The sequence below is a fragment of the Dipodomys ordii genome, unplaced genomic scaffold (assembly GCF_000151885.1).
Source record: "Dipodomys ordii isolate 6190 unplaced genomic scaffold, Dord_2.0 Scaffold40, whole genome shotgun sequence".
NCBI classification, from domain to species: domain Eukaryota; kingdom Metazoa; phylum Chordata; class Mammalia; order Rodentia; family Heteromyidae; genus Dipodomys; species Dipodomys ordii.
In genome coordinates this window covers 14,902,265-14,924,871 of record NW_012267256.1, presented here as the reverse complement: position 1 = coordinate 14,924,871, position 22,607 = coordinate 14,902,265, and the positions used below count along the sequence as shown (strand labels likewise).

Here is a 22,607-nt window from a genome sequence, read left to right as displayed (position 1 = left end):
CTCTTCTTCATTTGTCTACCCCTTTCCCCTTGACCCTACGTCACCCCTTTTGAGTACCCACTTCATGATGTTCTATTTTGTTGACCTTTGATTCTGGCTTTCTGAGGAACTGCTCTGTTTGAGTTGTTCCTTGAATCTACCGTATTTCAATTAATACATTTGTATGCATTTGCATACCACCCAACGTATTTACTTGTAAGTTTCTAAGCTAAATCTAGCTTCCTCTTTCTATTCTTATACTGCTACTCCTTTCAGCCTCCCTCCCCCAGTCAAGACATGTGTCAGCTCTCTAAAATTCATTTTGTTTAAGCTCTCTATTAATTGTTGAAAGTCATTATTCATGGAATCTCACCCACCCATGTTACCCATATATCGACATTTTAGGATTTTGTCTGCTTATACAATATGTGGCCACACGCATACAAAAATGTATGTTGTAGCTTTGTTTCTCAGGAAAACTAACAAAGGCACATAGTTTTGCTTGTTTGTTTATCTATTTATTGACTTTGTTGATGGCACAGGACTTTTATAGTACTGTGATGGGCATTCCTATAGCCTGTCAGAACTGTAATTACACACACACACACACACACACTTTTTTTTTCTATCTCTGACAAGTCTCTTACAATTTCACTATGGAAGTCCTAAACATTCAGTTCATCAAAAAACAAGTGCAGCTGGGTACTGGTGGCTCTATGCCTATGACCCTAGCTACTCTGAAGGCTGAGAAGATTGTGGTTCAAAGCCAGGCCAGCCAAATAAATGGGAGATACTCTTATCTCCAATTAACCAGCAAAAAGTCAGAAGTGGAGGAATAGCTCAAGTGGTAGAGGAATAGCTCAAGTGATAGAATGCCGGTCTTGAATGACAAAGCTAATGTTCAAGCCCTAGTACCATCGTGTGTATGTGTGTGTGTATGTGAGAGAGAGAGGGGGGAGGTGATGGAGGAAGGGAGGGAGGGAGGGACAGAGAGAGTTGGAGATAGGAGGCATAAGAACTCTTGTTATGGTGAGCACAATTAAATATTGAAATGAACACAGAGATGAAAGTCAATGGCCAAGGGGAACAGGAGAAAAATTGATAGTAAGACACACTATGATACTTAATATCCTGTGGAAATGTTAACAATAGAAAACAGAGGCCGAGTTAGAGGCCAAGTTAGGGAATTAATTTGGGTGGCTAAAGGTCAAATGAGAATTTTAACAGTGACTTAAAATACTCCCTGGATGGTATATTATTATTATTATTATGTTTTAGGAAATTAACATTTGGCAAGGTGAAAAGTACAATCAGCAAAGAATAGGGCTGATCGTGCACAAAAAAACCTGACCAAAAAAATCTGTGCAGACCCAAATCTAAGAAGTGTTAAGATGTGCTCATCCAGTTTAATCTTTGGATTGTTCTTCAATTCTACACAGCAGTATTTTTTTTAATGTGTGTGCTACTACTGAGGCTTGAACTTAATGCCCAGGTGCTTTCCCTCAGCTTTTTCACTCAAGACTGACACTCTACCATTTGAGTCACAGCTCCACTTCTGACTTTTTGATGGTTAATTGGAGATAAGAATTTCATGGACTTTACTGCCCTGTCTGGTTTTTAACAATGATCCTCAGAACCTCCTGAGTAGCTAGGATTATAGGCATGAGCCACCAGTACAACTATAGCAGTACTTTTCGTGCTCTTCTATGCTGACAATAATTTAGAAACATGATAATGATGATGTGAAGAAACATCCAGAGTATACTGTGGGACACCAAATGACCACTGTCAAATAGAATCCTGCCACATGATTTCACTGTTACTTTTTTTTTAATGTTTGTGTTATTTTCATGTGGGATCTACTCATTTATGGTGATTACTGTTCATGGAAGAGACAATAAGCTGGCTCAGTACACAAACTAAACACATACACACACCAAGTAAAGATCAAGTGTGCCAGACCAAAGGTTTCATGGTAATGTTCATAGAGAAAAGATGAGTTAAAACAGACGCATCATAGAGCAGGTGTGGGCATGAGAAAAACCAGTATTGTGTTCCCACATGGAGTACCATTTAAGCTGCTTCACCAAACAGCATTGTCTGTCCTGTGTGTGTGTGTGTGTGTGTGTGTGTGTGTGTTGTTTTTCATTTGGTAGTAATTGGATTTGGACTCAGGGCCTGGCATTTGTTAAGCTGGTGCTCTACCACTTGAGCCAAGTCTCTGATTATTTTAGAGACGAAGCTTTGCAGACTTTTCTACCCACACTATCTTCTAACTGAAGTCCTCCAGACCTCAGCTTCTTATATCACTAGGATTTATGGGCAAGGAGCCACCAGCACCTCTGCTCAGTAATTTAAATTGTATTCACGTTATTATTGTCTACAATGTTACAGGCACTTCGTTTGAAAAAAAATCTGAGAATCTAAAGATGAGTATGTTTTGGTTCAAGTCCACCTCTAAAGTCAACTATAAAAGACAATAATAGAAGTCCAGTTTGTTATAGGGCAACAAAGACCCTTGACTTCCTACATAACATCAGTTCTTACGTAGTTATTTAAGGTCATAGAAGATCGAGCAGTCTGGCTTGGGGCTTTTACTGCACTTCACTGCACCTGTGAATGCTCTCATGTGAAGAGGAATAAGTACCACTTACGATATGCACATCCGTACACTTCGATCCGCATCCCAATCCTACCCCTGGGATTCCAGGCCAAGGGCAGGAAGCGCAGAAACCTGGCTTCGAAGGGCGGCTGGAGTGTGTAGGACACAACGCTGTCTGCATTGGCGTTTCCTGGAAATCCCTGGAAGGAAGCAGAGAAAGAGATCGATACATCTGCAGAATGGCATCTTCACTCCGTGATCCTGTCCGGGTTACTGTGAGTGAGCACACAGTATCGGTCCCCAGGCAACGGCTGCCTTCCTTCAAGAAACTCTGCTGATGTACAACGGAGGGGTGATTGGAATTCCACCCGCACCATTAAAATGCTGACAGGCAGGAAGGTCTCTGTCAAGTTTGCTTTGCTACAATTGTCCTCTTACAACCTGCTTCCCCCACCAACCTCCAAGTGGTCAGGATTTCCCCCAAGAAAGCCCCTTCTCCACGGTGATCAAACACCAGATCAAGGGATCTACGACAAGAATCCTAGAACTTGGAATCAGACAAGGTATTCCTCTGACTTCATTCTCTCAAGTTACAGGTGAGGACCAGCAAGCTAGCAAGGGAAAATGCTACACAATAGCCATCATATAGTTTGGGGAGGATTACATCTGACTTTTTGTATTTGTTATTATAAAGGTGATATAAGTCAGATAAAAAGTACATTTCTTAGCCAGGTGGCAGTGTAATCCTAGCTACTCAGGAGGCTGAGATCTGAGGATCACTGTTCAAAGCCAGCCTGGGCAAGAAAGTCCATGAGACTCTTATCTTCAATTAAAACACACACACACACACACACACACACACACACACACACTAGAAAAACAGAAGAGGCAAGCGGAAAAGGTCAGATAATGTGATGTCAGGAAAATGAACCGTTAGATGTGTATTTTAATGTTTTTTTTCTTTCATGCATGTGTTTCTAACGCATTTATAAGATTATCTCTTTGTTGCTTTGTATGTCCCTCCCCCACAGTATAACCCCTGCTTTCACTATATTTGAGGTCAGTATAACTTGTGGAGGAGATGGGGAAAAACCAGTTGTTTAAGGATACAGGTAGACCGGTTGCAACAATGAGAAGTACAAGTTGTCATGTCCAAAACGAGCTTTACAACGTTGGTGCGGGGGGGTGGGGGGGGAAAGGGGGGGAAGGAGAAGGATTGGGATTGGGGGGAGGGGGGAGGCTGGGAAGGGATGTGAAGGGTAAACAAAGGAGGAGGCTGCAATGCTTGGTAAGAAATGTATGCATTATTCTGCCCATGTAATTGTAACTCTTCTGTACAGTATGTTCACAAATAAAATAAAATTAAATTAAAAAAAAAAAGAAAAACAGAAGAGGCACTGTGGCTCAAGTGGTAGAGCGCTCACCTTGAGCTGAAGAGCTAAGGGACAGCGCCCAGGCTCAGAGTTCAAGCCCCATGACCAACAAATACATACATACATACATACATACATAGAAAAAGTACATATCTTTTTGGAAAAAGTCACCCCTTCCCATCATTCTCTCCCAGTTTTTCCCTTCCATGTCCGCACACAGTTGTATAGTTCATTTTCCATATAGTGTCTAGTAAGTGTCACCGCTGCATTTGTTCACTCTGTCCTTCCATTTCTGTGCCCCCTACCCTCCTGAACTCAGATAAATGAACAAACAAGACAGAAAGAAAGGAAAACAAAAACAGCAACAAAGGAAACAAATCTTCTTGTCTCCATTTTCTGGAGTTCATTTCAGTAAATATTAGTTTATGTGATCAGATGCACAAAGCATTGTGCTATCGTGTTTCTCTCCTGAGAGTATCCTTTACTCTCACTGTGTAAAGGCCTAGAGTTCTATATCATGTCCTGGTATATTTTAGATTGAGCTTCTATATGTTGCCCAGGGTTTTTATTTCATGTTATCAGGTAGAATTCATCTCACACACCAGTGTAGGACTCCTACACCTCTACACTTAATAAGTGAACTTTCCATTGGTCAGTTATTTTGGGGGTGACTCGCGAAATGCATATCACCACCATATGTGTTGAGGACAAAGGGGAATGATTATTTTCAGTCTTGTTATCTGAACACTACCAAGCACCAGACCATTTTCAGGTGGGAGGTAATAGATAAAGCAAGGTTAGATTTAAGCAGTGCACATTTTAGGTACATGGGGGAAGCATTGCTTTGACATGTAAAAATCAACATTCACATGAAAATGTTAATATATGCTAATCTTTAAAAATCTAAGCTAAGACAGGTGTTGTTGGCTTATATCTATAATTCTAAGTAATTGGGAAATGAAAATAGAGAGAATCATGGTTCAAAGCCACCCTGGGCAAAAAGTTGTGAGCCTCCATCTTTTTTTTTATTATTATTATGGTGAAAATACCAGAGAGAGGGGTTACAATTTACATGAGCAAGGTAATGAGTACATTTCTTATCAAGCATTGTTGCCTCCTCCTTTGTTTCCCCTTCCCATCCCTTCCCATCTCCCCTGACCCTGCCCCACCTCCTCTCCCCGCAGGCTCCCCTCCCCCACGCCACCAAAGTTGTAAAGTTCGTTTTTCAACATTATGTCTTGTACATTTCATTGTTGCAATAGGTCCACCTGTATCCCTAGTTAAACAATTTGTTTTTCCCCTTCCCCTCCACAAATTATACCAACATCAAACACAGTGAAAACAAGGGTTATACCGTGGGGGAGGAACATACAAAGCAACAAAGAAATAATCTTATAAATATGTTAGAAACAATAGCAAGAAAGAAAAAATATTTGAGTCATCTTGGGGTTCGTTTCACCTAACATCAACTTATCTGACCTTTTCTGCTTGACTCAGACATATACTAGTTATTGCAGGGAAACCATGGGACCTGTGTTTCTTTGGGCCTGGCTTACTTCACTTAATATAACTTTTTCCAAGTCTTTCTATTTCCTAACAAATGGGGTAATGTCATTCTTTCTGATGGAGGCATAGAATTCCATTGTGTATATATACCACATTTTCTTGATCCATTCATCTACTGAGGGGCATCTGGGTTGGTTCCATATCTTAGCTATGGTAAATAATGTTGCAATAAACATAGTTGTGCTGGTAGCTTTAGTGTGGTCTTGTTTGTGATCATTCAGGTAAATGCCCAAAAGTGGGATTGCTGGGTCATAGCGGAGCTCTATGTGGAGTCTTTTGCAGAACCTCCATACTACTTTCCAAAGTGGTTGAACAAGTTTACACTCCCACCAGCAATGCAGTAAGGTTCCCTTCTGTCCACATCCCCTCCAGCATCTGTTGTTATTAGAGTTCTTGATTATAGCCATTCTAACTGGGGTGAGGTGGAATCTCAATGTTGTTTTGATTTGCATTTCTTTTATGTGAGCCTGCATCCTAACAAATAGCTGGGCATTGATGATAACAATGGGAACTGGGAAAATGGAGGAACGCTATATAGGCTGACCTGGACAAAAAGCAAAATTCTATCTCAAAAGTTACCGGACAGAAAAGGGCCAAAGTGGTTAAGCCCCTGCCTACCAAAAGCAAGACCCTGAGTTCAAACCCCAGTACCACCAAACAAATTAAAATCTAATAAAAATGATAACATGTGAGGACAAGGAAAAGACTGATTCTCATGCACACATAAATTTATTTTAGATCACCTGTAAATGACAGGTTAATGAATTCAATAAATAAGGTAAGAACTATGCACTAAACCATTCACTGGGAAGTAAAAACATAGAATACTAAATAGAAAACCAGAAGTGGCACTGTAGCTCAAGTGGTATCGGGCTAGCCTTGAGCTGAAGAGCTGAGGGACAGCGCTCAGGCCCAGAGTTCAAGCCCCACGACAGACCAAAGAAAACAAAACCCAAAAAACAAGTCAGATTGGGCAAGAGATAGTGAGATGCCCACTCAACAAAGAAACTGGGCATAGTGTTGTATGCCTGTAATCCCAAGTACATATAAGGAGGAGGATCACAGGCCTCCAGCAAAAATAACAAAAAAACAAAGACCATATATAGAAAGTAACTGTAGCAAAAAGGGCAGGGAATACTGTTCAAGGGATAGAGCACCTGCCTGGTAGGCAAGAGGCCTTAAGTTCCAATTCTAGTACCTAAAAAAAAAAAAGAAGAAGAAGAAGAAAGAAAAGTCACATCGTAGCGCCACCCATTCAAACTCCCACTAGTGCTGTTTTTCAGCACAGTGCAGTTTCCTTATCTATAAAGCTAGTTTAGTAAAAACTAAATCTAAAGGTTGGAACAATAATTGAGCTAATTAGCACCGTGCCCACCACCTGACGGAAGGTAAGAGTTTTGGGGCTCTGACTGCTGCAGTGTGGGCAGAAGTAGAGAGTGCTTGCTTACAATTGGTGTAGATTGAGTTCATCCATGGGTTTAATATCTAAGACATCCATCTAAACTGCCAAGCCAGGGACATAGCTCTCCTGGGCATTTTGCCTTCAACATTAAAATTCAAAGAATTAAAATCAATTTTGCCTGAAGCTGACAAGGTGATTTAAATTTTGGTATGCGCAACATAATAAAAAATCTTCCCAAGGAAACCTACTCAAATAGAATTGTTTTACTGTTTTTGTATCCCCCACACTACTTTTCTCTCAAGCTTCTTTTCAAATATAAGCTCTGGAGAAAATATTTATGAAATGATGTGACTAGAGTAGCATAGAGAAAAATAATTTCATGGCTTATTTTTATCGAATCAAACAAGATAGTTTCTAAGAGATTTTATACTGACATGAGGCAATAATTTGTGAATAGAGCAGACAGAATGTAATGTTTAACAATGGAGATATTGTTTACAACTCAAGGATAAGAACTTTACGAAACCAAACATTTACTACATATGACTAAAATATATTAAAGGGGCTAGGTTACCAGGTACATACTTGTAATCCTACTTGGGAGGCTAAGATCTGAGTAGCCAGGTTCAAAGCAAGCTAGGGCAGAAAAATCCACAAGATCCTTATATCCAAACCAGTAAAAAGTCAGAAGTGCAGGTGTGCATTCAGCTTCAGCCCTGAGCAAGAAAGCTAAGAGACAGTGCCTAGGCCCTAAGTTCAAGCCCCAGTACTAGCATAAAAAAAATAAGACATGCTAATGCCCTAGGTTCTGTCCAGCACTGCCAAAAAATACAGATATGTGTTTATGTGTCTATGTATATGTATATATAAAACTTTATGTATATATTTGCATACATAAACACATTCAAATAGTCTTGGGCATATATAGTCACATTAATTCCTTTGAAGTTTGAAGAATCACATTATTCATATTTTATTTGAATTATAACCAGCTTCACAAAATACCAGTCAAATAAACTGTTGCCCTGTTAAAATGTAACAATTAAAAAGAATACAGTTTGGAGAGGGAGAGCCTATAGTATTATTTCATTGATGTAACATTTAGGACTTATTATTAAAACCATCATATATTTTACAGTAAAATTTAATAGCTGAAAATGCTGTGTATTCTTTTATCCATTTACAGTTTGCTTTGAGAGTTTCCATCATAAATATGAATTTATAAGCAAGCACAAATAGCCATAAAGTCCTATGCCTGAAGTCAGAAAACAAAGGTTCCAGAAAAACAAGGCAAAGCCAGCTCTGTGGAAATCCACGGCCATCAGAGATTCTGCAGAGGCTTAAAGCTTCATTAAGAGACAAAGCCAAGGCCCAGCCCAGCCCAGCCCTGTGGAGAGTGAAAGTTTTACAGAATGCTTTAAAACCCATCGTCCTTCAAATTCTTTCCTGTCCCTTCTCAGAAGTGTGACCTTGATGGCAGTCACTGTGGTATTTTATATAGCAGAAAAATAATATCTCCCTGGAAGTTTTACACATAGATACAATGTCAGTGCTTAACGTGAATCTGAACCATTATACACCATTTTAGAACATTCATTCTAGTATGTGTATGTGTGTTTGTGTTTCCCTCTTATTGAACAATGAAGATTCACTTCAGTTTGATGTGAATTTTTTTTAGATGAAGCAATCCATTTTTCTAGCATGCTTAGGCATGAAGGGTCCTACTGAGAAATTTCCCAACTGTCATTTTGTTTTTATATTTTTTTTTGTTTGTTTACCAGTTATGGGGCTTGAACTCAGGGCCTGGCACTATCCCTGAGCTCTTTTGTTCAAGGCTAGCACTCTACCACTTTGAGCCATAGCTCTACTTCTGCCTTTCTGGGTGTTAATTGGAGATAAGAGTCTCATGGATTTTCCTGTCTGGGCTGGTTTTGGATCATGATCCTCAGATCTCAGCCTCCTGAGTAGCTCGGATTACAGATGTGAGCCACCAGCACCTGGTCCAACTGTCACTTTGGTTTGTTTCTCTGTTTCTCATAGTCTTTTTGGACAATCTATCAATCCCAGGCAGGGTACACTAGGATTCTTAGGATCGTCTGTATGTGGTTCCTTGCACAAAGAATTAACTCCCTAAGTATGCTCAGGGGAAAATCAAGGTGAGTCAGCCTGAAGCAGAAAAACTTATTTTATTACTGATCTGCTCTGTTGAAGCATTTCTAACTTAATGAATATTTGATGGGAGTGCTAAGGGTGTACCTCAGTATTTGGGGCAGCTGCTAGATTTCCCCCAAAGAAAACTGTTTTTCACCAAATTTTTATTTCTAATTTTGGGTTGTAGAAGTGAATCTCAGTGATTTCTAAAATAAGGATTTAGTGCCTGCTGTGTCTGACCACAGCACCAAGCCATTTCAATGTTGTGATAATTCTCACAAAGAAGAAGGGAAATATGGATAAAGGATATTCATTCCAGCTGGCTATTAGTGGCTCATGCCTATAATCCTAGCTACACAGGAGGCTTAGATCTGAGGATTGAGGCTTGAAGTCAGCCTAGGCAGGAAAGTCCATGAGACCCTTATCTCTAATTAACCACCAAAAAGCCAGGAGTGGAGCTGTGGCTCAAGTGGTAGAATTGAACTAAAAAGCTAAGAGACAGCACTCAGGCCCTGAGTTCAAGCCCCAGTATCAGCACACAATGATATTAGTTCTTCAGCAGTTTCTATGTTGTGGTAAGTTGAAGCTGCTCTGATTGTAATGGCAAAATAGTGGCTGGGTAAGGAAAAGCCCTGTGGTTCTTCACTGTGGCTCTGTTTCCTTACCTTGTCTCGCTGGGCTGTTATCAAACCTGTTTTTCATCTCCACCATCCAAACTTCCTGTAAGTACTCAAGAATTGTAATAACTGCTTTACTCAATGTATACCTCATTGAAAGATAGTTGTCAAAGTGAATTGAAAAGTCTATGGAACTATTCAAATAAAAGATATAATAAGGCTGCTCACCATAAGATCCGTTAGCAAGATGATTACGTTACTTTGTAATTTATAAGTGTTATTAGAAAAAATGGTATTAATGCTAAGTAGTGAGCATTAATAATGTAATTACCCTGGCATACGACCTGAGAGGATTTTATGAAGCAATTAAAATGATGTTTTCACAGGTTATTAAAAATGAGAATATGTTCTTTATCACCATACTATGAATAGTATAATTACACTGTGTAAAATGTTAATCAGTAAAAAGCAAAATGAAAGATCTAAATCAACCCAGCATATAGATTTATACATGCATGAACAGAAGAATTATACCTTGGTTACAAAAAGAAAACATGTAAATAAAACAAACCGGACTACAAAAAATAAGTTGTCTAAGGAAGGAAGGAAGAAAACAGAGAAGGGAAGTAAGGAGGGAAGATTGAATGATTGAATGAACCAATGAAAGAATAGGTTCTTTTATACAGGCCAGATCTTTCTTACTGAAGAAAGATCTTTCTCATTGAAGAACAGGACTAACCAAACCCTTAGTACCTGATATCCAACTCAAACAAAGCGATCTAGCGTGTAGATCCATGCTGTTGACACCCCCTTGCCTCCTACCTTCCCCAGGGGAGACCCTTAGATGAAGGAAAGGGCTGTAGCAGGGCATAGCTCAGGCCTATTATGGGGACTTCTCCAGGACGCAGATGATACCGGTGACACAGAGTGATTGATTTCTATGTCTCTATATGAATGTCTCCTCCAGAACTTAAGTCAAAAATCAATGCCATTTTAGCTCCATTAAGGGATGGGATTAGAGAGGTGATTGGTCGTGAACACTCTACCTTCATGAGCGGATAAATTAATGCCATTGGGATTGATGTTAGTTGTCATGGCAACAGGCTTCTGATTAAAAATAATAGAAGAATGAATTTGGTCTACTCTTCCTGTCTGTCTCACTTGCTTACTTATCTTCCCATCATATTAAGATGGCGCAAACGGCCCTGGTCAGTGCTTGCCTAGCCTTCATGAAGCCCTGGGTTCAATTTCTCAGTACCATATAAACAGAAAAGGCCTATGGCTCAAGTGGTAGAGCTCTAGCCTTGAACAAAAGCGGCTCAGTGCCCACACCTTGAGTTAAAGCCCCAGGACTGGCAAAAAAAAATGCTAGGCTTATAAATCAACTAAAAGCAGGATAAAAGATGGACACCCAAACTTTGAGCCTGGGGTCTAAAAACTGCAGTTCCAATTCCTCTTACTGTAATAATGTTCTTTTCAACAGGAGTTGAAAAATAAAGGGAGTCAAGCAGGAGTTGATCTCCACAGCTCATACCTGTAATACCAGTTACTCAGGGGTCTGAGATCTGAGGATCATGGTTCAAAGCCAGCCCAGGCAGGAAAGTCAGTAAGACTCTTACCTCCACTTAGCCAGCAAAAAGAAAGAGAGCTGTGGCTCAAGTGGTAGAGTACCAGCCTTGAGGAGAAAACCTAAAGGAGAGCACCCAGGTTCTGAGTTCAAGCTCCAGTCCTAGCCCACAAAAAAAGAGAAAGAAAAGAAAAGGAAAGGCTATCCACCTCACCATAGTTCCTCAGACTCATAACTTTCTTCTTTCTCAGACTGATTGATCTTCATCAATCAGGAGTTCAGCAGCTCCTCACTAGCAGGTGCCATTAAGCAAGAATAGGAGAGTTTTTCCTACCAATATTTTCAGAGAATTATAGATAGTGAGGTAGCGTGTGAAATTCCTTTTTAATATCTATAATTGGCTATGCAATCAGTTGTAATTAATTATTTTAAAGTAAATGCCATTGAATTCATTATTTTTTACAAATTATGTTTATTCTTCTCTGATTGGCACAAACAAAAAACTACAAAATATAAGTCTATCTCTTTCTTCCTCCCACCTTCCCTCCTTCCCTCCCTTCCTACCCCACCCCCTTCCTCCTTTCCTCCCCTCCATTAAATTGGGAGGGAACTGGGAGCTGTCCCTTACCTTCCCACCCAGGGCTGGTGCTCTACCATTTGAGCCACATTCCAATTTCTAGCTTTTTGCTGGTTAAGTGGAGAAAAGAGTCCCTAGGATTTGTCTGCCCAGGCTGGCTTTGAACCTCAATCTTTAGATCTCAGCCTCCTGAGTAGTAAGGATTACTAAGGAACGATTTTGTTTCAGCATTGTGAATAAGAGAAATGCTGTCAGACAGAGATGAAGGTATGCCTCTATTTAGTCCAGATATGGCAATAGATCTGGTGCCTAGAATATTAGACTATAAGACTTAGTTCTGGTGGGTCTCTTGCAAGATATGTATCTTAGGGATTTATAAAACAGCAACAGAATGAGATACGCACAAGTCCTGTTACCTGAAGGGCGTGCAGATAAACCTCATAATGTTACCAAAAACGTACACAGCTTAACCTTGATTCTTTTGTGCCTTTCTTTTGCTTCAAGCAAGACACAAACCATAATGCAATGATAGAAAAGCTTATTAAAGAGAAAGTGAGACACATTGCAAGTGAGCAGCTGGCTTCAGCATCAAAGTCTGTCTGCAGAGGGGTGGGTGGGCTTTCCCTGGTTTGGTGAGGATTCTGATGGACAGGTTGATTGACAGGAGTTACTTATGTAACAAACGTTCATCACGCATGCCCAGATTTCCTGAGATGCTGTGACCCTATTCCCCTTGTGGAGAGACGGAAGTCTCAAACTGAGATTTCCTCCAGCCTCATAGGCCCAAGAGGTCTCTGTTGGCTCATGGGTCTTACTTTCTGCGCATGTGCAGATGGGTTCTGGCTGCCGAATGAGTCCAGGTGGTTATGAGGACCTGGCACCAACTGAATTGGCTAAAGGAACTTCATCCGCGTGTCTTTCAGCACCTGTATGACTCTCTAGGGGAGATCATTTGGGGATTGGGTCTTGTGGGTGGATCCATGGTCCACCATGGTCCTTGGTCTTGTTACCCTGGCAACCAAGGACATCCTAAGGTGTTTGCCTCAGTTCAGAATCCAGGGCCAAAGCCAACCGATTTCAACTGGAAAGAATACAGTAGCCAAGTCCTGAGATGGACTTATTCAGGAAGTTGGACAGCTGACTTACTTTCACTGCATGGATATTGCCAGCCAGAAAACTGTTGGCATCAGGAAATCCATATTTGTATAATTCTTAGCTTTGTTTCATATATCTTTTTCATTTAGATTTTATTGGAAATGGTTTTCAAAAGCATTCTCAGTTCTGCCTAGGAGTGTTCTGGAGAATCTTCTTTTCTGTAATTCCAGTTAAGAGGTTGTCTCAAAGTCTTTAATCCATAGGGAGATTTTAATATCTGAGAACAGTCAAATTAAAAATATAATCTTCCTGTACCTTCCTGTTATTACAGATAAAAGCATGGAAGGATAACCTTTGAAATCAGCTAATGTCAGGCATTTCAATGTTTTCGTACCTGGGACAGCACGCTGGCCCTGTACCTATTTTAAATGCAGTTAGTGTATTTCCTTCATTGTAAATAGTTTTGAAGGGACACTTGCATTTTGCTTGCTTGTGTCAATATCTTCCCTTGAAAGCACCACTAGGTTCCGTTCTAACTTCAAGATCCCAGTACCTGTTATTCCTCATTAATCCTGCTTTCAGGCTGTATGTGTACAGCAGTACTTTTAATAAAGAATTACAGAGATAAAATTGGGGAAAAAAATACAGTAGCTTGTAAACAGCCCGGCATACCCAGAACAACAGACTCTGACAACACAAAACAGTCATCAGTCTGTGGTTGAAGCCTAAAGTCCGTGGAAACTTAAAGGTTTGGAAAGTCTACTCAGCTTCTCTTGAACACAGCAAAGGTACTGGCCATGCTTCATAGAATGAATGCCCGAGACACTTCACCTCTTCAGGAAATATTGGATCCACCACTAACTACAACCCCACCTCACCCCAACACTAGTGAGTTTGTTTTCCTGAGAGAGTTGGGTACATGTTAAGATAAACTTTGGGTGCCAAATGAGTTTTCACATATGATTCAAGTACTTGACTTCAAGTTTGACTCTCCTGCAGTTTACCTGGGGGATATGCTTCATGTCCTTGGAAAGGAAAGGTAAATTTTCTTCTTTTATAAGCAAGTAAAGTGTCAGCTGCTATCAATAAATTACCCACATATTGAATTAGTGTGAAACCCTAAGGTGAGGAAAATTACATTCTCTTGTAACTGCCTAGAGAGTATTCTCTAGGTGAATCTCTAAGCCCTGGGAGATCCCTTGCTACAAATATTGAAAGGCTAGGCTAGGGAAATATAAAGAGGAAACCTGGACACCTCATTTAAAGGTACAGGGGAGAAAAGAATTGAACACATATCCACTGTAGAAAAATACTTAATTGGAACAGATATTAGAATTAAAATCATAGCCAGCGTGAGTACTACAGGCACCAAAAGACATCACAGACATTTATTTCTTTAAAAAAAATCTTATAAATCTACAGTTACACCTACCTTAGTAAATATTCCTTTCTTAATATAATGTGGACATATTACAAAGTTAATGTCTTTTTGTTTTTCATATAGCATCTTGCCCTGGCTAGGGAAAAAATAAAGGAAGGATGATAAGATCTTCGTACTGAGTAGCTGGGATTACAGGGGGAAACTCCAGTCCTATGTTCCTTCTTTATCAGACTCCCATTTCTCTAGTTTTCTTTTTATTTGCTGTATTTGAGCTAGAGAGAAAGAATATTTGGTTTTATATATGCCACCATTTTTCTTTGTTGTGAGCTATAGGATTGATGCATTTTATCCGTCCCAAGGGTTCATAAAGATGAAGCCATTTCTTATAGTTTGTAGTTTGTTGTTGCCACTTTTCCTGTGTCAGGTGAGAGAGGTGCTTCATTTCAGAAGCACCTATTTGCCAATGGGAGTGTTTGCCTCCCAAGAGCTACCAACCATTTCAACTTCAGCAGGTTACAGTATACACATCAAGATTCCTCCTAAAAGGTCACCTCTGGTGTCAGGAAACAAGAGCAAAGACTGAAGGAATTAGAACACATGATATGTGTGTGTGAGAGAGAGAGGGAGAGAGAGAGAGAAAGAGAGAGAGAGAGAACGTGAGCAGGGAAAGCCAGAAATGGTGGTTCATGCCTGCAATCCTCAGTACTTTCAAGATAAGAATAGAGAGGATCGTGGTTTGATGGCATCCTGGGCAAAAAATGTAGCAGAACTTCATCTTCATCAGCTCAGAGTGGCAGAACATATCTGTGATCTCAGCTACATGGAAAGCAGGGCTAGAAGGACTCAGGTCAGAGGCCTGCCCTGAACAAAGGCACAAGACTCTACCTGAAAAATATTTGTCTGGTTTCTTGGGGGGAAAAAACATAATAATTGCCTGAAAGAGATGGTAAATCATCAGAACTCGGTTACAACTTTCACATTTTCATTAATCGCTATTAACATTCTTTTTTTCCCCTAATATCCTCATTTCTTCAAACAGTGATGTATTGAATTTACATCAGGACATTGTGTCTTGCTGTTAGCTCCAAACCAGCTGTGTCTCCTAAGGGGACAGTTAGCTCTCTAGGCCTACGGTTTGGTGGTGGTAATAGTGGTTGTTCTTGTGTCTTTATTTTTGGTTATGTCTTTTTCTCCAAAGTCAATTGCTGCTTACCAACACCTGAGAAATTGTCTGTCCTTGCCATCCAACCATTTATTTGTTTATTTTATCTGACAACTCCCGACAGGAAAGTCCTGGCAAAAGAATAGAGAACCAAGGCCACAAACTGATCTTCCCTAAATTCACAAAATTGCTTCCTGCACTGTTGATGAAAGCAATGAGAGTCATGCCCCTCCATGGGTCTCTAGGACATTCTGATAGTATGGCAGGTAACATTCAAGTATCATTATGAACCCATCCTGTTAGGTTTCCAAAGGCCTCAAAAGCAACTTGAGTTCTGAAAACAGGTGCTTAGAAACTGTTTTTGCCACCAAGCACAGGGTCCAAAAGCAGGGTAAAAAGCCTGGCTTCCCCACCTTCATTCTGGATCTGTCTCCTTTACTTTGAACCAGACTTCTGCTTAACTCTACTCTTGGGCCTGTTACTCACTCAAGGAGTGCCGATCTAAGCACAGGTGATAGCTAATCAACCTATCCCTGCCCCCTTCAGGGATGAACATACAAACCTAAGAGGTGTTTGTCAGCTTTTACAATGCTCTGTTCTAGACTCTCCTTCCCTCTGCCTCCCCAAAAGACAACTACATGTCTTCAGTCACTGCCCTAACCCTTCAGTCACCTTGGATTCCAAGAATAGGAGGGCCTTATAGATACCTCAGAGTGAGATCACCCCCACAGTGAGATCACCCCAGAGTGCAATCACCCCAAGCAAGAGGCGTCCTGTCATGCGAACATGATGATGATAAGGATGTCTTTGGGTCATCTTGCAGGACCAGAACTGATATAATGCTCAGCCAGACTATGTTCTGTCCAGAACTACTTAATTATATATACTCCTGCCTTTTCCAGCCCCCACCCCAAATCATCCTCTATTTAAACTTAAAGCTCATGTCAATACTATGATGATGAGCTGAGATGCTTAATTTTCATCTTCGCCAAATAGTCATTTTGGTTAAAATCCCTTCCTACTATTTCCTCATTATTGTCCTAATATCTTTGAGGTGAGTGTCTGAGACCACAGAGGTGGACTCTGGCCCTAGGATTCTGGTTACACTATTGACAGGGGTGAGTAGTGGGCTTCCAAAGGCCAGGACACTCTGATGTGAGGAGTCGGGGCGGGAGGGGGGGCATGGAGGGAGGGAGAGAGGTTGCCATTTGGCCTTCCTCCTGCTGTTCCATCACTGAGCAAGTCAGCCAGAGGTGAACATTTCACAAAACAACTAGGGTACAATCCATGTGACCAATTCTACATTGTAAAAATGCCACACTGGTGGTCAGGCACTGGTGGTTAACCCCTGAAATCCTAGCTATTTAGGATGCTGAGATCTGAGGATCACAGTTCAAAACCAGCCAGGGTCAGAAAGTCCATGAGACTTTTATCTCCAACCATCAGAAAATCTAAAAATGGAACCATGGCTCAAGTGGTAGAGCACTAGTTTTTAGTGAAAAAGCTAAGGAATGGTGCTCAGGCTCTTAGTTCAAGTCCCAGTGTTTGCAAAAGTGCGCATGCGTACATACACACAACCACACACACACACACACACACACACAAACACACACACACACACACACACACAAACACACACTACAGGGTACCTTTGCAAATTTTCATGAATCTTCCAAAGCAGTAGAAAAAGACTCAGAAAATGGGCAGAATCAGAGACAAAACTAGAAGCATTTTAGCATTTGAGCCACTGAAGCACCAAAGGGGATAGGGCTGGTTTTCTTCTTGTTGAGATGAAAAATGAGTTGGTTTGCTCTGTACTATAGTCTTTTCCTGCTTTGCCATATTAGCTTTGCTCTTTTTTATTCCTTTTCCTCCCGGTTACTAGGGTAACCACTCAACAACTCAAAGCATTTTTTAAGATACAATCTCTTACCTGAGTTCTCAATCATAATTTGATTTTACTTTTTAGTCATTTATGGGTCCTTAGCTGTGTCTTGCATATTTCATTTCTGGGAATCACAGAGGTAGATCAGCACAGGGGCAGTCAATATCAGGATATTCCAACAAGGCTAATAGGGTGTCCCTTCCCCAAAAAAGCCATCCTAAGGGCTGCATCTTAGAGAATGATCCTCCCCAAATATAATGCTGCTGTTGTTATTTGACATAATGAGCAAATTGATCTGAGAGAAATTAAAAGACCTTAAGATAGGCTCTCTAAATCAAGAACTTTTTATCTTCATCTTGTTTCTCTTCACCACCAATCCCAAATGCAGAGAGTAGCCATCTATGGCTTTTGTCTGCTTAAAGCATTTCTGGTCCCTTCCCTCAGAATTTGTTAAAGACACTCACATCACAAGAAAAATAATGGAATTTCTTCATATGCCTAGATATGATTTTTCTCTTTACATCTACAATCTATTGTCTGTTCTGTGGATACACAGGACTTGTTCCCAAGCCCTTTATATTTCCACAAGCCCAGTGAATTCCCATAAATATACTATCCCCTTCCACAAAAAAATAAAAATAAAACTCTCTTCCTTCCTTATTCTCCTCCTTTCATTACAGAAGTGTATAAACTTCTAAATCATTGGGCTGGTAAGAAACTAAGCTATGTGGTCGTTGCTACTACACAATAGAATTTGTATATCTACAGAGCAGATAACTAAATTTGTCTTTGTTGATTTATAGACATCATGCTTTCTACAGCCAATGAGGGCCATCCATTGACAGTTATTACTTCCCTCTGGAAGGTCCCAGCCTGAAGCAAATAAGGATAAAAGGAAGCAGAGGGAACCAAGGGAAAGAAATGAGAAACTTGAAAGGAAGAACTTTCAGTTACTTAATCTGTTCCTCCAGTTGCCTAATTTGTTCTATATGGCTGTTTGTTCTTTTGTTTGTTTTCTGAATAACATTCTTCCCAGAGATATAAATAAACTGTTATAAGTAGGCTTTTTCTAAAAATCTCTGTGCATGCACCAATTTCTCTGCCTCAAAAGAGTCATTTTCTGGCAATTCCAAAACAGAAATTTCATTTTATGTACATTGCAAACACAGGAGACTGAAATCAGCCTTCTAAGAGATAGACTTACCAGCAACATTCTGGATTTCCTACATTAGTCTGTCATTGAAAATGATGCAGAACCAAACCAAGTGCTGGTAGTTTGCACCTATAACCCTAATTGCATGGGTCTCTTTGAAAATGGGAGGATCATAGTTCAGCATGGATGGACTTTCCTGCCCAGGCGAGTTTTGAACCTTGATCTTCAAATCTCAATCATCTGAGTAGCTCGGAATACAAGCATGACCTACTAGTAGCCAGGAAATCATCACAATATTTCTTAAAAAGTGACACGTTCACCCAGGACAGGGACTCATTCAAGAATCCCCATCCTTATCATTGAATTATTGGTGAAAAACAAAAAACCAAGACCCAAAGGAACACACCAATTCCTAAGTATAGAATTTGTTGATTTCCTTATTGAGCAAACAAATCCTGAATGTATGCAGGTAGTCACCCATGGGGCTAATAAAGCCATAGCAGAGATTCAGCTCCATTTATGTGGAACTGGAATTGTGATAATTTTGCATCATCCAACTCTTAGTAAGTAGTCAGCAGGTGTTATATTGGCATTAGTTATACATTGAGCTTACTCTGAAGACATGCTTTACCTACTGTACAGTCAGGCTGGCTCTCATATGTAAGGTCCTCAGGATCCTTATCAGGTTTCTGGCTGTGCATCAATAATTAGGAGGGCCATGTCTTTCAGCCTGCATAAGCAAGGTTGGCCAGGTTTGGTTTCCCCGTAGCATGGTATGAATCTTTTGGATTCAGCTGAATACATCTCCTGGGGCTTTTCTAGAACCTTTCCACAATGATTATGCATACACCAAGGTTTTTGAACTCTACTTCTCTAATGATTTCATTTTCTTTCGGTTTTTGTTTTTATGCCAGCACTAGGGCCTCAACTCAGTGCCCAAGATCTTGCTCTGATTTTTCACTCTACTGCATAAAGCCGCACACTTCCACTTCTGGCTTTTTGTGGTTAATTGGAAATAAGTGCCTCACAGAATTGTCTGCTTAGGCTGGCTCTGAATCATGACCCTCAGATCTCAGTTTCCTGAGTAGCTAGGATTATAGGCATGAGCCACAAGCACCTAGCTCAGTAATGATTCATTATAAATAAAATGACTACTAATTAGAATCATGTGTATCCTGAGCTTTTATTTGATAAAAATTTAAAGTTTACTGAGTTTCTCAATTGATGGCTTTAAACCTCACACATGTTTGGTATGTAATAATTTGCTTACTTTTCTACATTTCTAAGAACTTATTTAATCAATTAGTATTGCATACTTGAGTAGGTATTTACTTATTCAGACAAATAGGACTCGTCTGAAAGACACAGAAGTGTGCTAATAACATTTTAGGAGAAATCCAATAGACCATGAAATTGAAGTGAAGCTCCAAGACTGTAAACATTGATGACAAAGAAGAAAGCTAAGTAACTACAGGAATAAAAGCTAAAGGACTTAGACTAAAACATAGAAATATATGAGGCAAATAATAAAGTATTCTTACTGGAGACAAGGGCAATCTACAAGTTCTACAGAATTTATTTTAGATACTGTTATTACCTTCACTCATTCCATCTGGCCCTTTGTACCAAGACTGTTTTCTGCACATTTACCCTTTTGAGTTATAATCAACATGTTGTCAAAGAGCTGGTTATGACACAATTTGCTTTATTTTCTAAGAATGTTACAAAGAACAGGCTCAAGAGTTTGATCGACAGACCAAATATATTTTTTTCTGTATGTGTGCCAGTTCTGGGGCTTGACAGGGCCTGGGCAATGTCCCATAGCTTTCACCTGAAGTTGGCACTCTACTACTTAAACCTCAGCTCCACTTTTGGCTTTCTGCCAGGTAGCTGGAAATGAGATTCTCTGGGATTTGTTTACCCAGGATGGCTCTGAACCACAGTCCTCAGCTGTCAGTCTTCTGAGTAGCTAAGATTACAAGTGTGAATCATCAGTGCTGAGCCAAACACATGTGTTAAAAATTGAGATTATTAATTGTACCTACAATGAATAAAATGCTTAAAATGTGTACGTTGTATGCACATCATCGTTAACTATTAAGATTCTTGTTGAATTGCTTATGCTATATCTGGTAGCACTAATCTGAGATAAGCTCATATCAATAAAAAAGAAAAATTAATTAAAGAACATAATTTCTCCAAATAGTATACTGTTTTCCTAATAATAATCTCATAAAATGTATGTTAAATCACTGTAACTTATGAAATCCCAAATCAACAATTCTTTCTCAAAACTGGCTGTAACAGCTTAGTTTCTTTTCTTTCAAGAAGATAGCAGTCCGTTTTGATATTGAGAAACAATCCAGTAAGAGCAAGCTTAAAACCCTTATTCAAGATGCTCTTTTTAAATTAAAATATTTTAATATGTCTTTGCTCTGATTTAGAGATGGTTTAAGTTTCAATCAGTCTATAACATTGCTAATCCAAAACAGCAGCCGTAATATATCAACAACAAATTAAAGATGAATGCTTATTATTGTGAGTAAATATTGAATTGGGGAGAAAGAGGAAAATAGATGTATATCTAAAGGTGAACCAAAATGAGCCTGTGGTGTTCTGTTTCTATATTTGTCCTTTGTCATGTGGAAATATCCCACATCTAGAAACCAGAAAGCTCCCTTTGAAGATAATCTGCAAATATCTCAATATTCAGAAAGATGTTCTCTTGTTTCCCTAGGGAACTGGAATTAATTGCACATAATTTAAGTAATTAAAGATAACTGTCTCCATTTTTGTGTATTAACTAGTCTGATGTTTTATTACATTTGGGTAAGTGCCATCTTTGCATTTGTTTCTATGAGCCCATGATAGATGCACATTTGGACAACCCTTCCTGCTTTATTTCAATACAGTTCGATTTCAAATAAAGAATAACAAAGGAAGTAAACAATATGTTTTTTGTTAAGGATGTCTAGTAAAAAGAAGTAATATAGCCAAACAAAGATATTTATAAGCTCACCAATCAGCTAGCCCTCACTGATCTATGAAACAAATCTATGAATAAATCAGCAAACTAAACATGATTACATATGCACTTTGGGTTTTAAAGGTTTTGAAAATAAAAATAACAAATGTTTAAAGATCTAGAAATATTAAACTATCGTGAGTTAATCATTACACATTTTATACATGTATGAAATTATCACACTGTAACTCAAATAGTATACAACGCTTATGTGCTTAAAACAAAAAGAAAGGAAATTAGAATAATACAGAAAATATTTTTTAAAGTAGAATCCATGCTTTCATTCTAAAGAAAAAAGTTTTTTTTTCATCTCACAGTTTTGGAAGTCCATTGGCCCGTGGTGGAAAACTTTGGGCATATTCCCTCCAGTAGAAGGGGGAAGGGAATTTGATTAATTGCTCTGCACTCCAGGTCTCATCCATCCTGAATGTGGCCCGATGTGTGTCCAGTACCTCTTGCTTCCTAGAGCATCTTCTGCAGGTGAAGCTGGGAGAGACCTGGCACCATGCTTCTGGGTGCTCCTCTCCCCTGCCTGGCAGTCGTTTCTACTGCTCAGAGAAGGAGGACAATATGGAGGGAGGGAGGGAGATACAGAGAGAAAAGAGAGGTGGCAAGGAAGGCAAACGGAAAAAGAAGAGAGAATGAAGAGAAGAAAAAGGAGAGAGAAGAGATGCAGGCAGACAGATGCCGAGAGAATCGATATGGGAGGATTTCACTTCTGCTTCTGGCTCAGAATTGACCAAAAGAACCTTATAGGACCTCACACGGGGGTCCAAAAACTCCTTCCAAGGCCTTTTGGGTCCTTCCAGAGACTTCTTTTATGTATGGTATTGTTTCGTGTGTGGTGTCATTATGTATGTTTCTATGTAGGATCATTCAATACATGTATGCACTCAAGTCAGAGAGGTAACACTTCCCTTTCCTTAAACGTTTTAATTTTGTACTAACAGAAGTAATAAGTTCTAATTTTCTACAACACAGTGGGGTGGCTATAGTTCACAGCAGCCTATTGTATATTGCATGACTAACTCAAAAAGAGCTGCCCTTGGGTTCCATATACAGAATAAGGAGA

The 22,607-nt window shown here is 39.7% G+C and overlaps 1 protein-coding gene across 1 annotated transcript in view; it reads right to left on the bottom strand.

Moving 5' to 3' along the window:
• The window catches only part of LOC105987221 (contactin-associated protein-like 3B), a 129,658-nt gene that overhangs the window by 57,961 nt on the left and 49,090 nt on the right, over window positions 1–22,607 (bottom strand). The window contains exon 5 of the mRNA XM_013018415.1: window positions 2,634–2,781. Coding sequence (XP_012873869.1) covers window positions 2,634–2,781 — 148 coding nt within the window. The remainder of the gene's footprint in view (window positions 1–2,633; window positions 2,782–22,607) is intronic.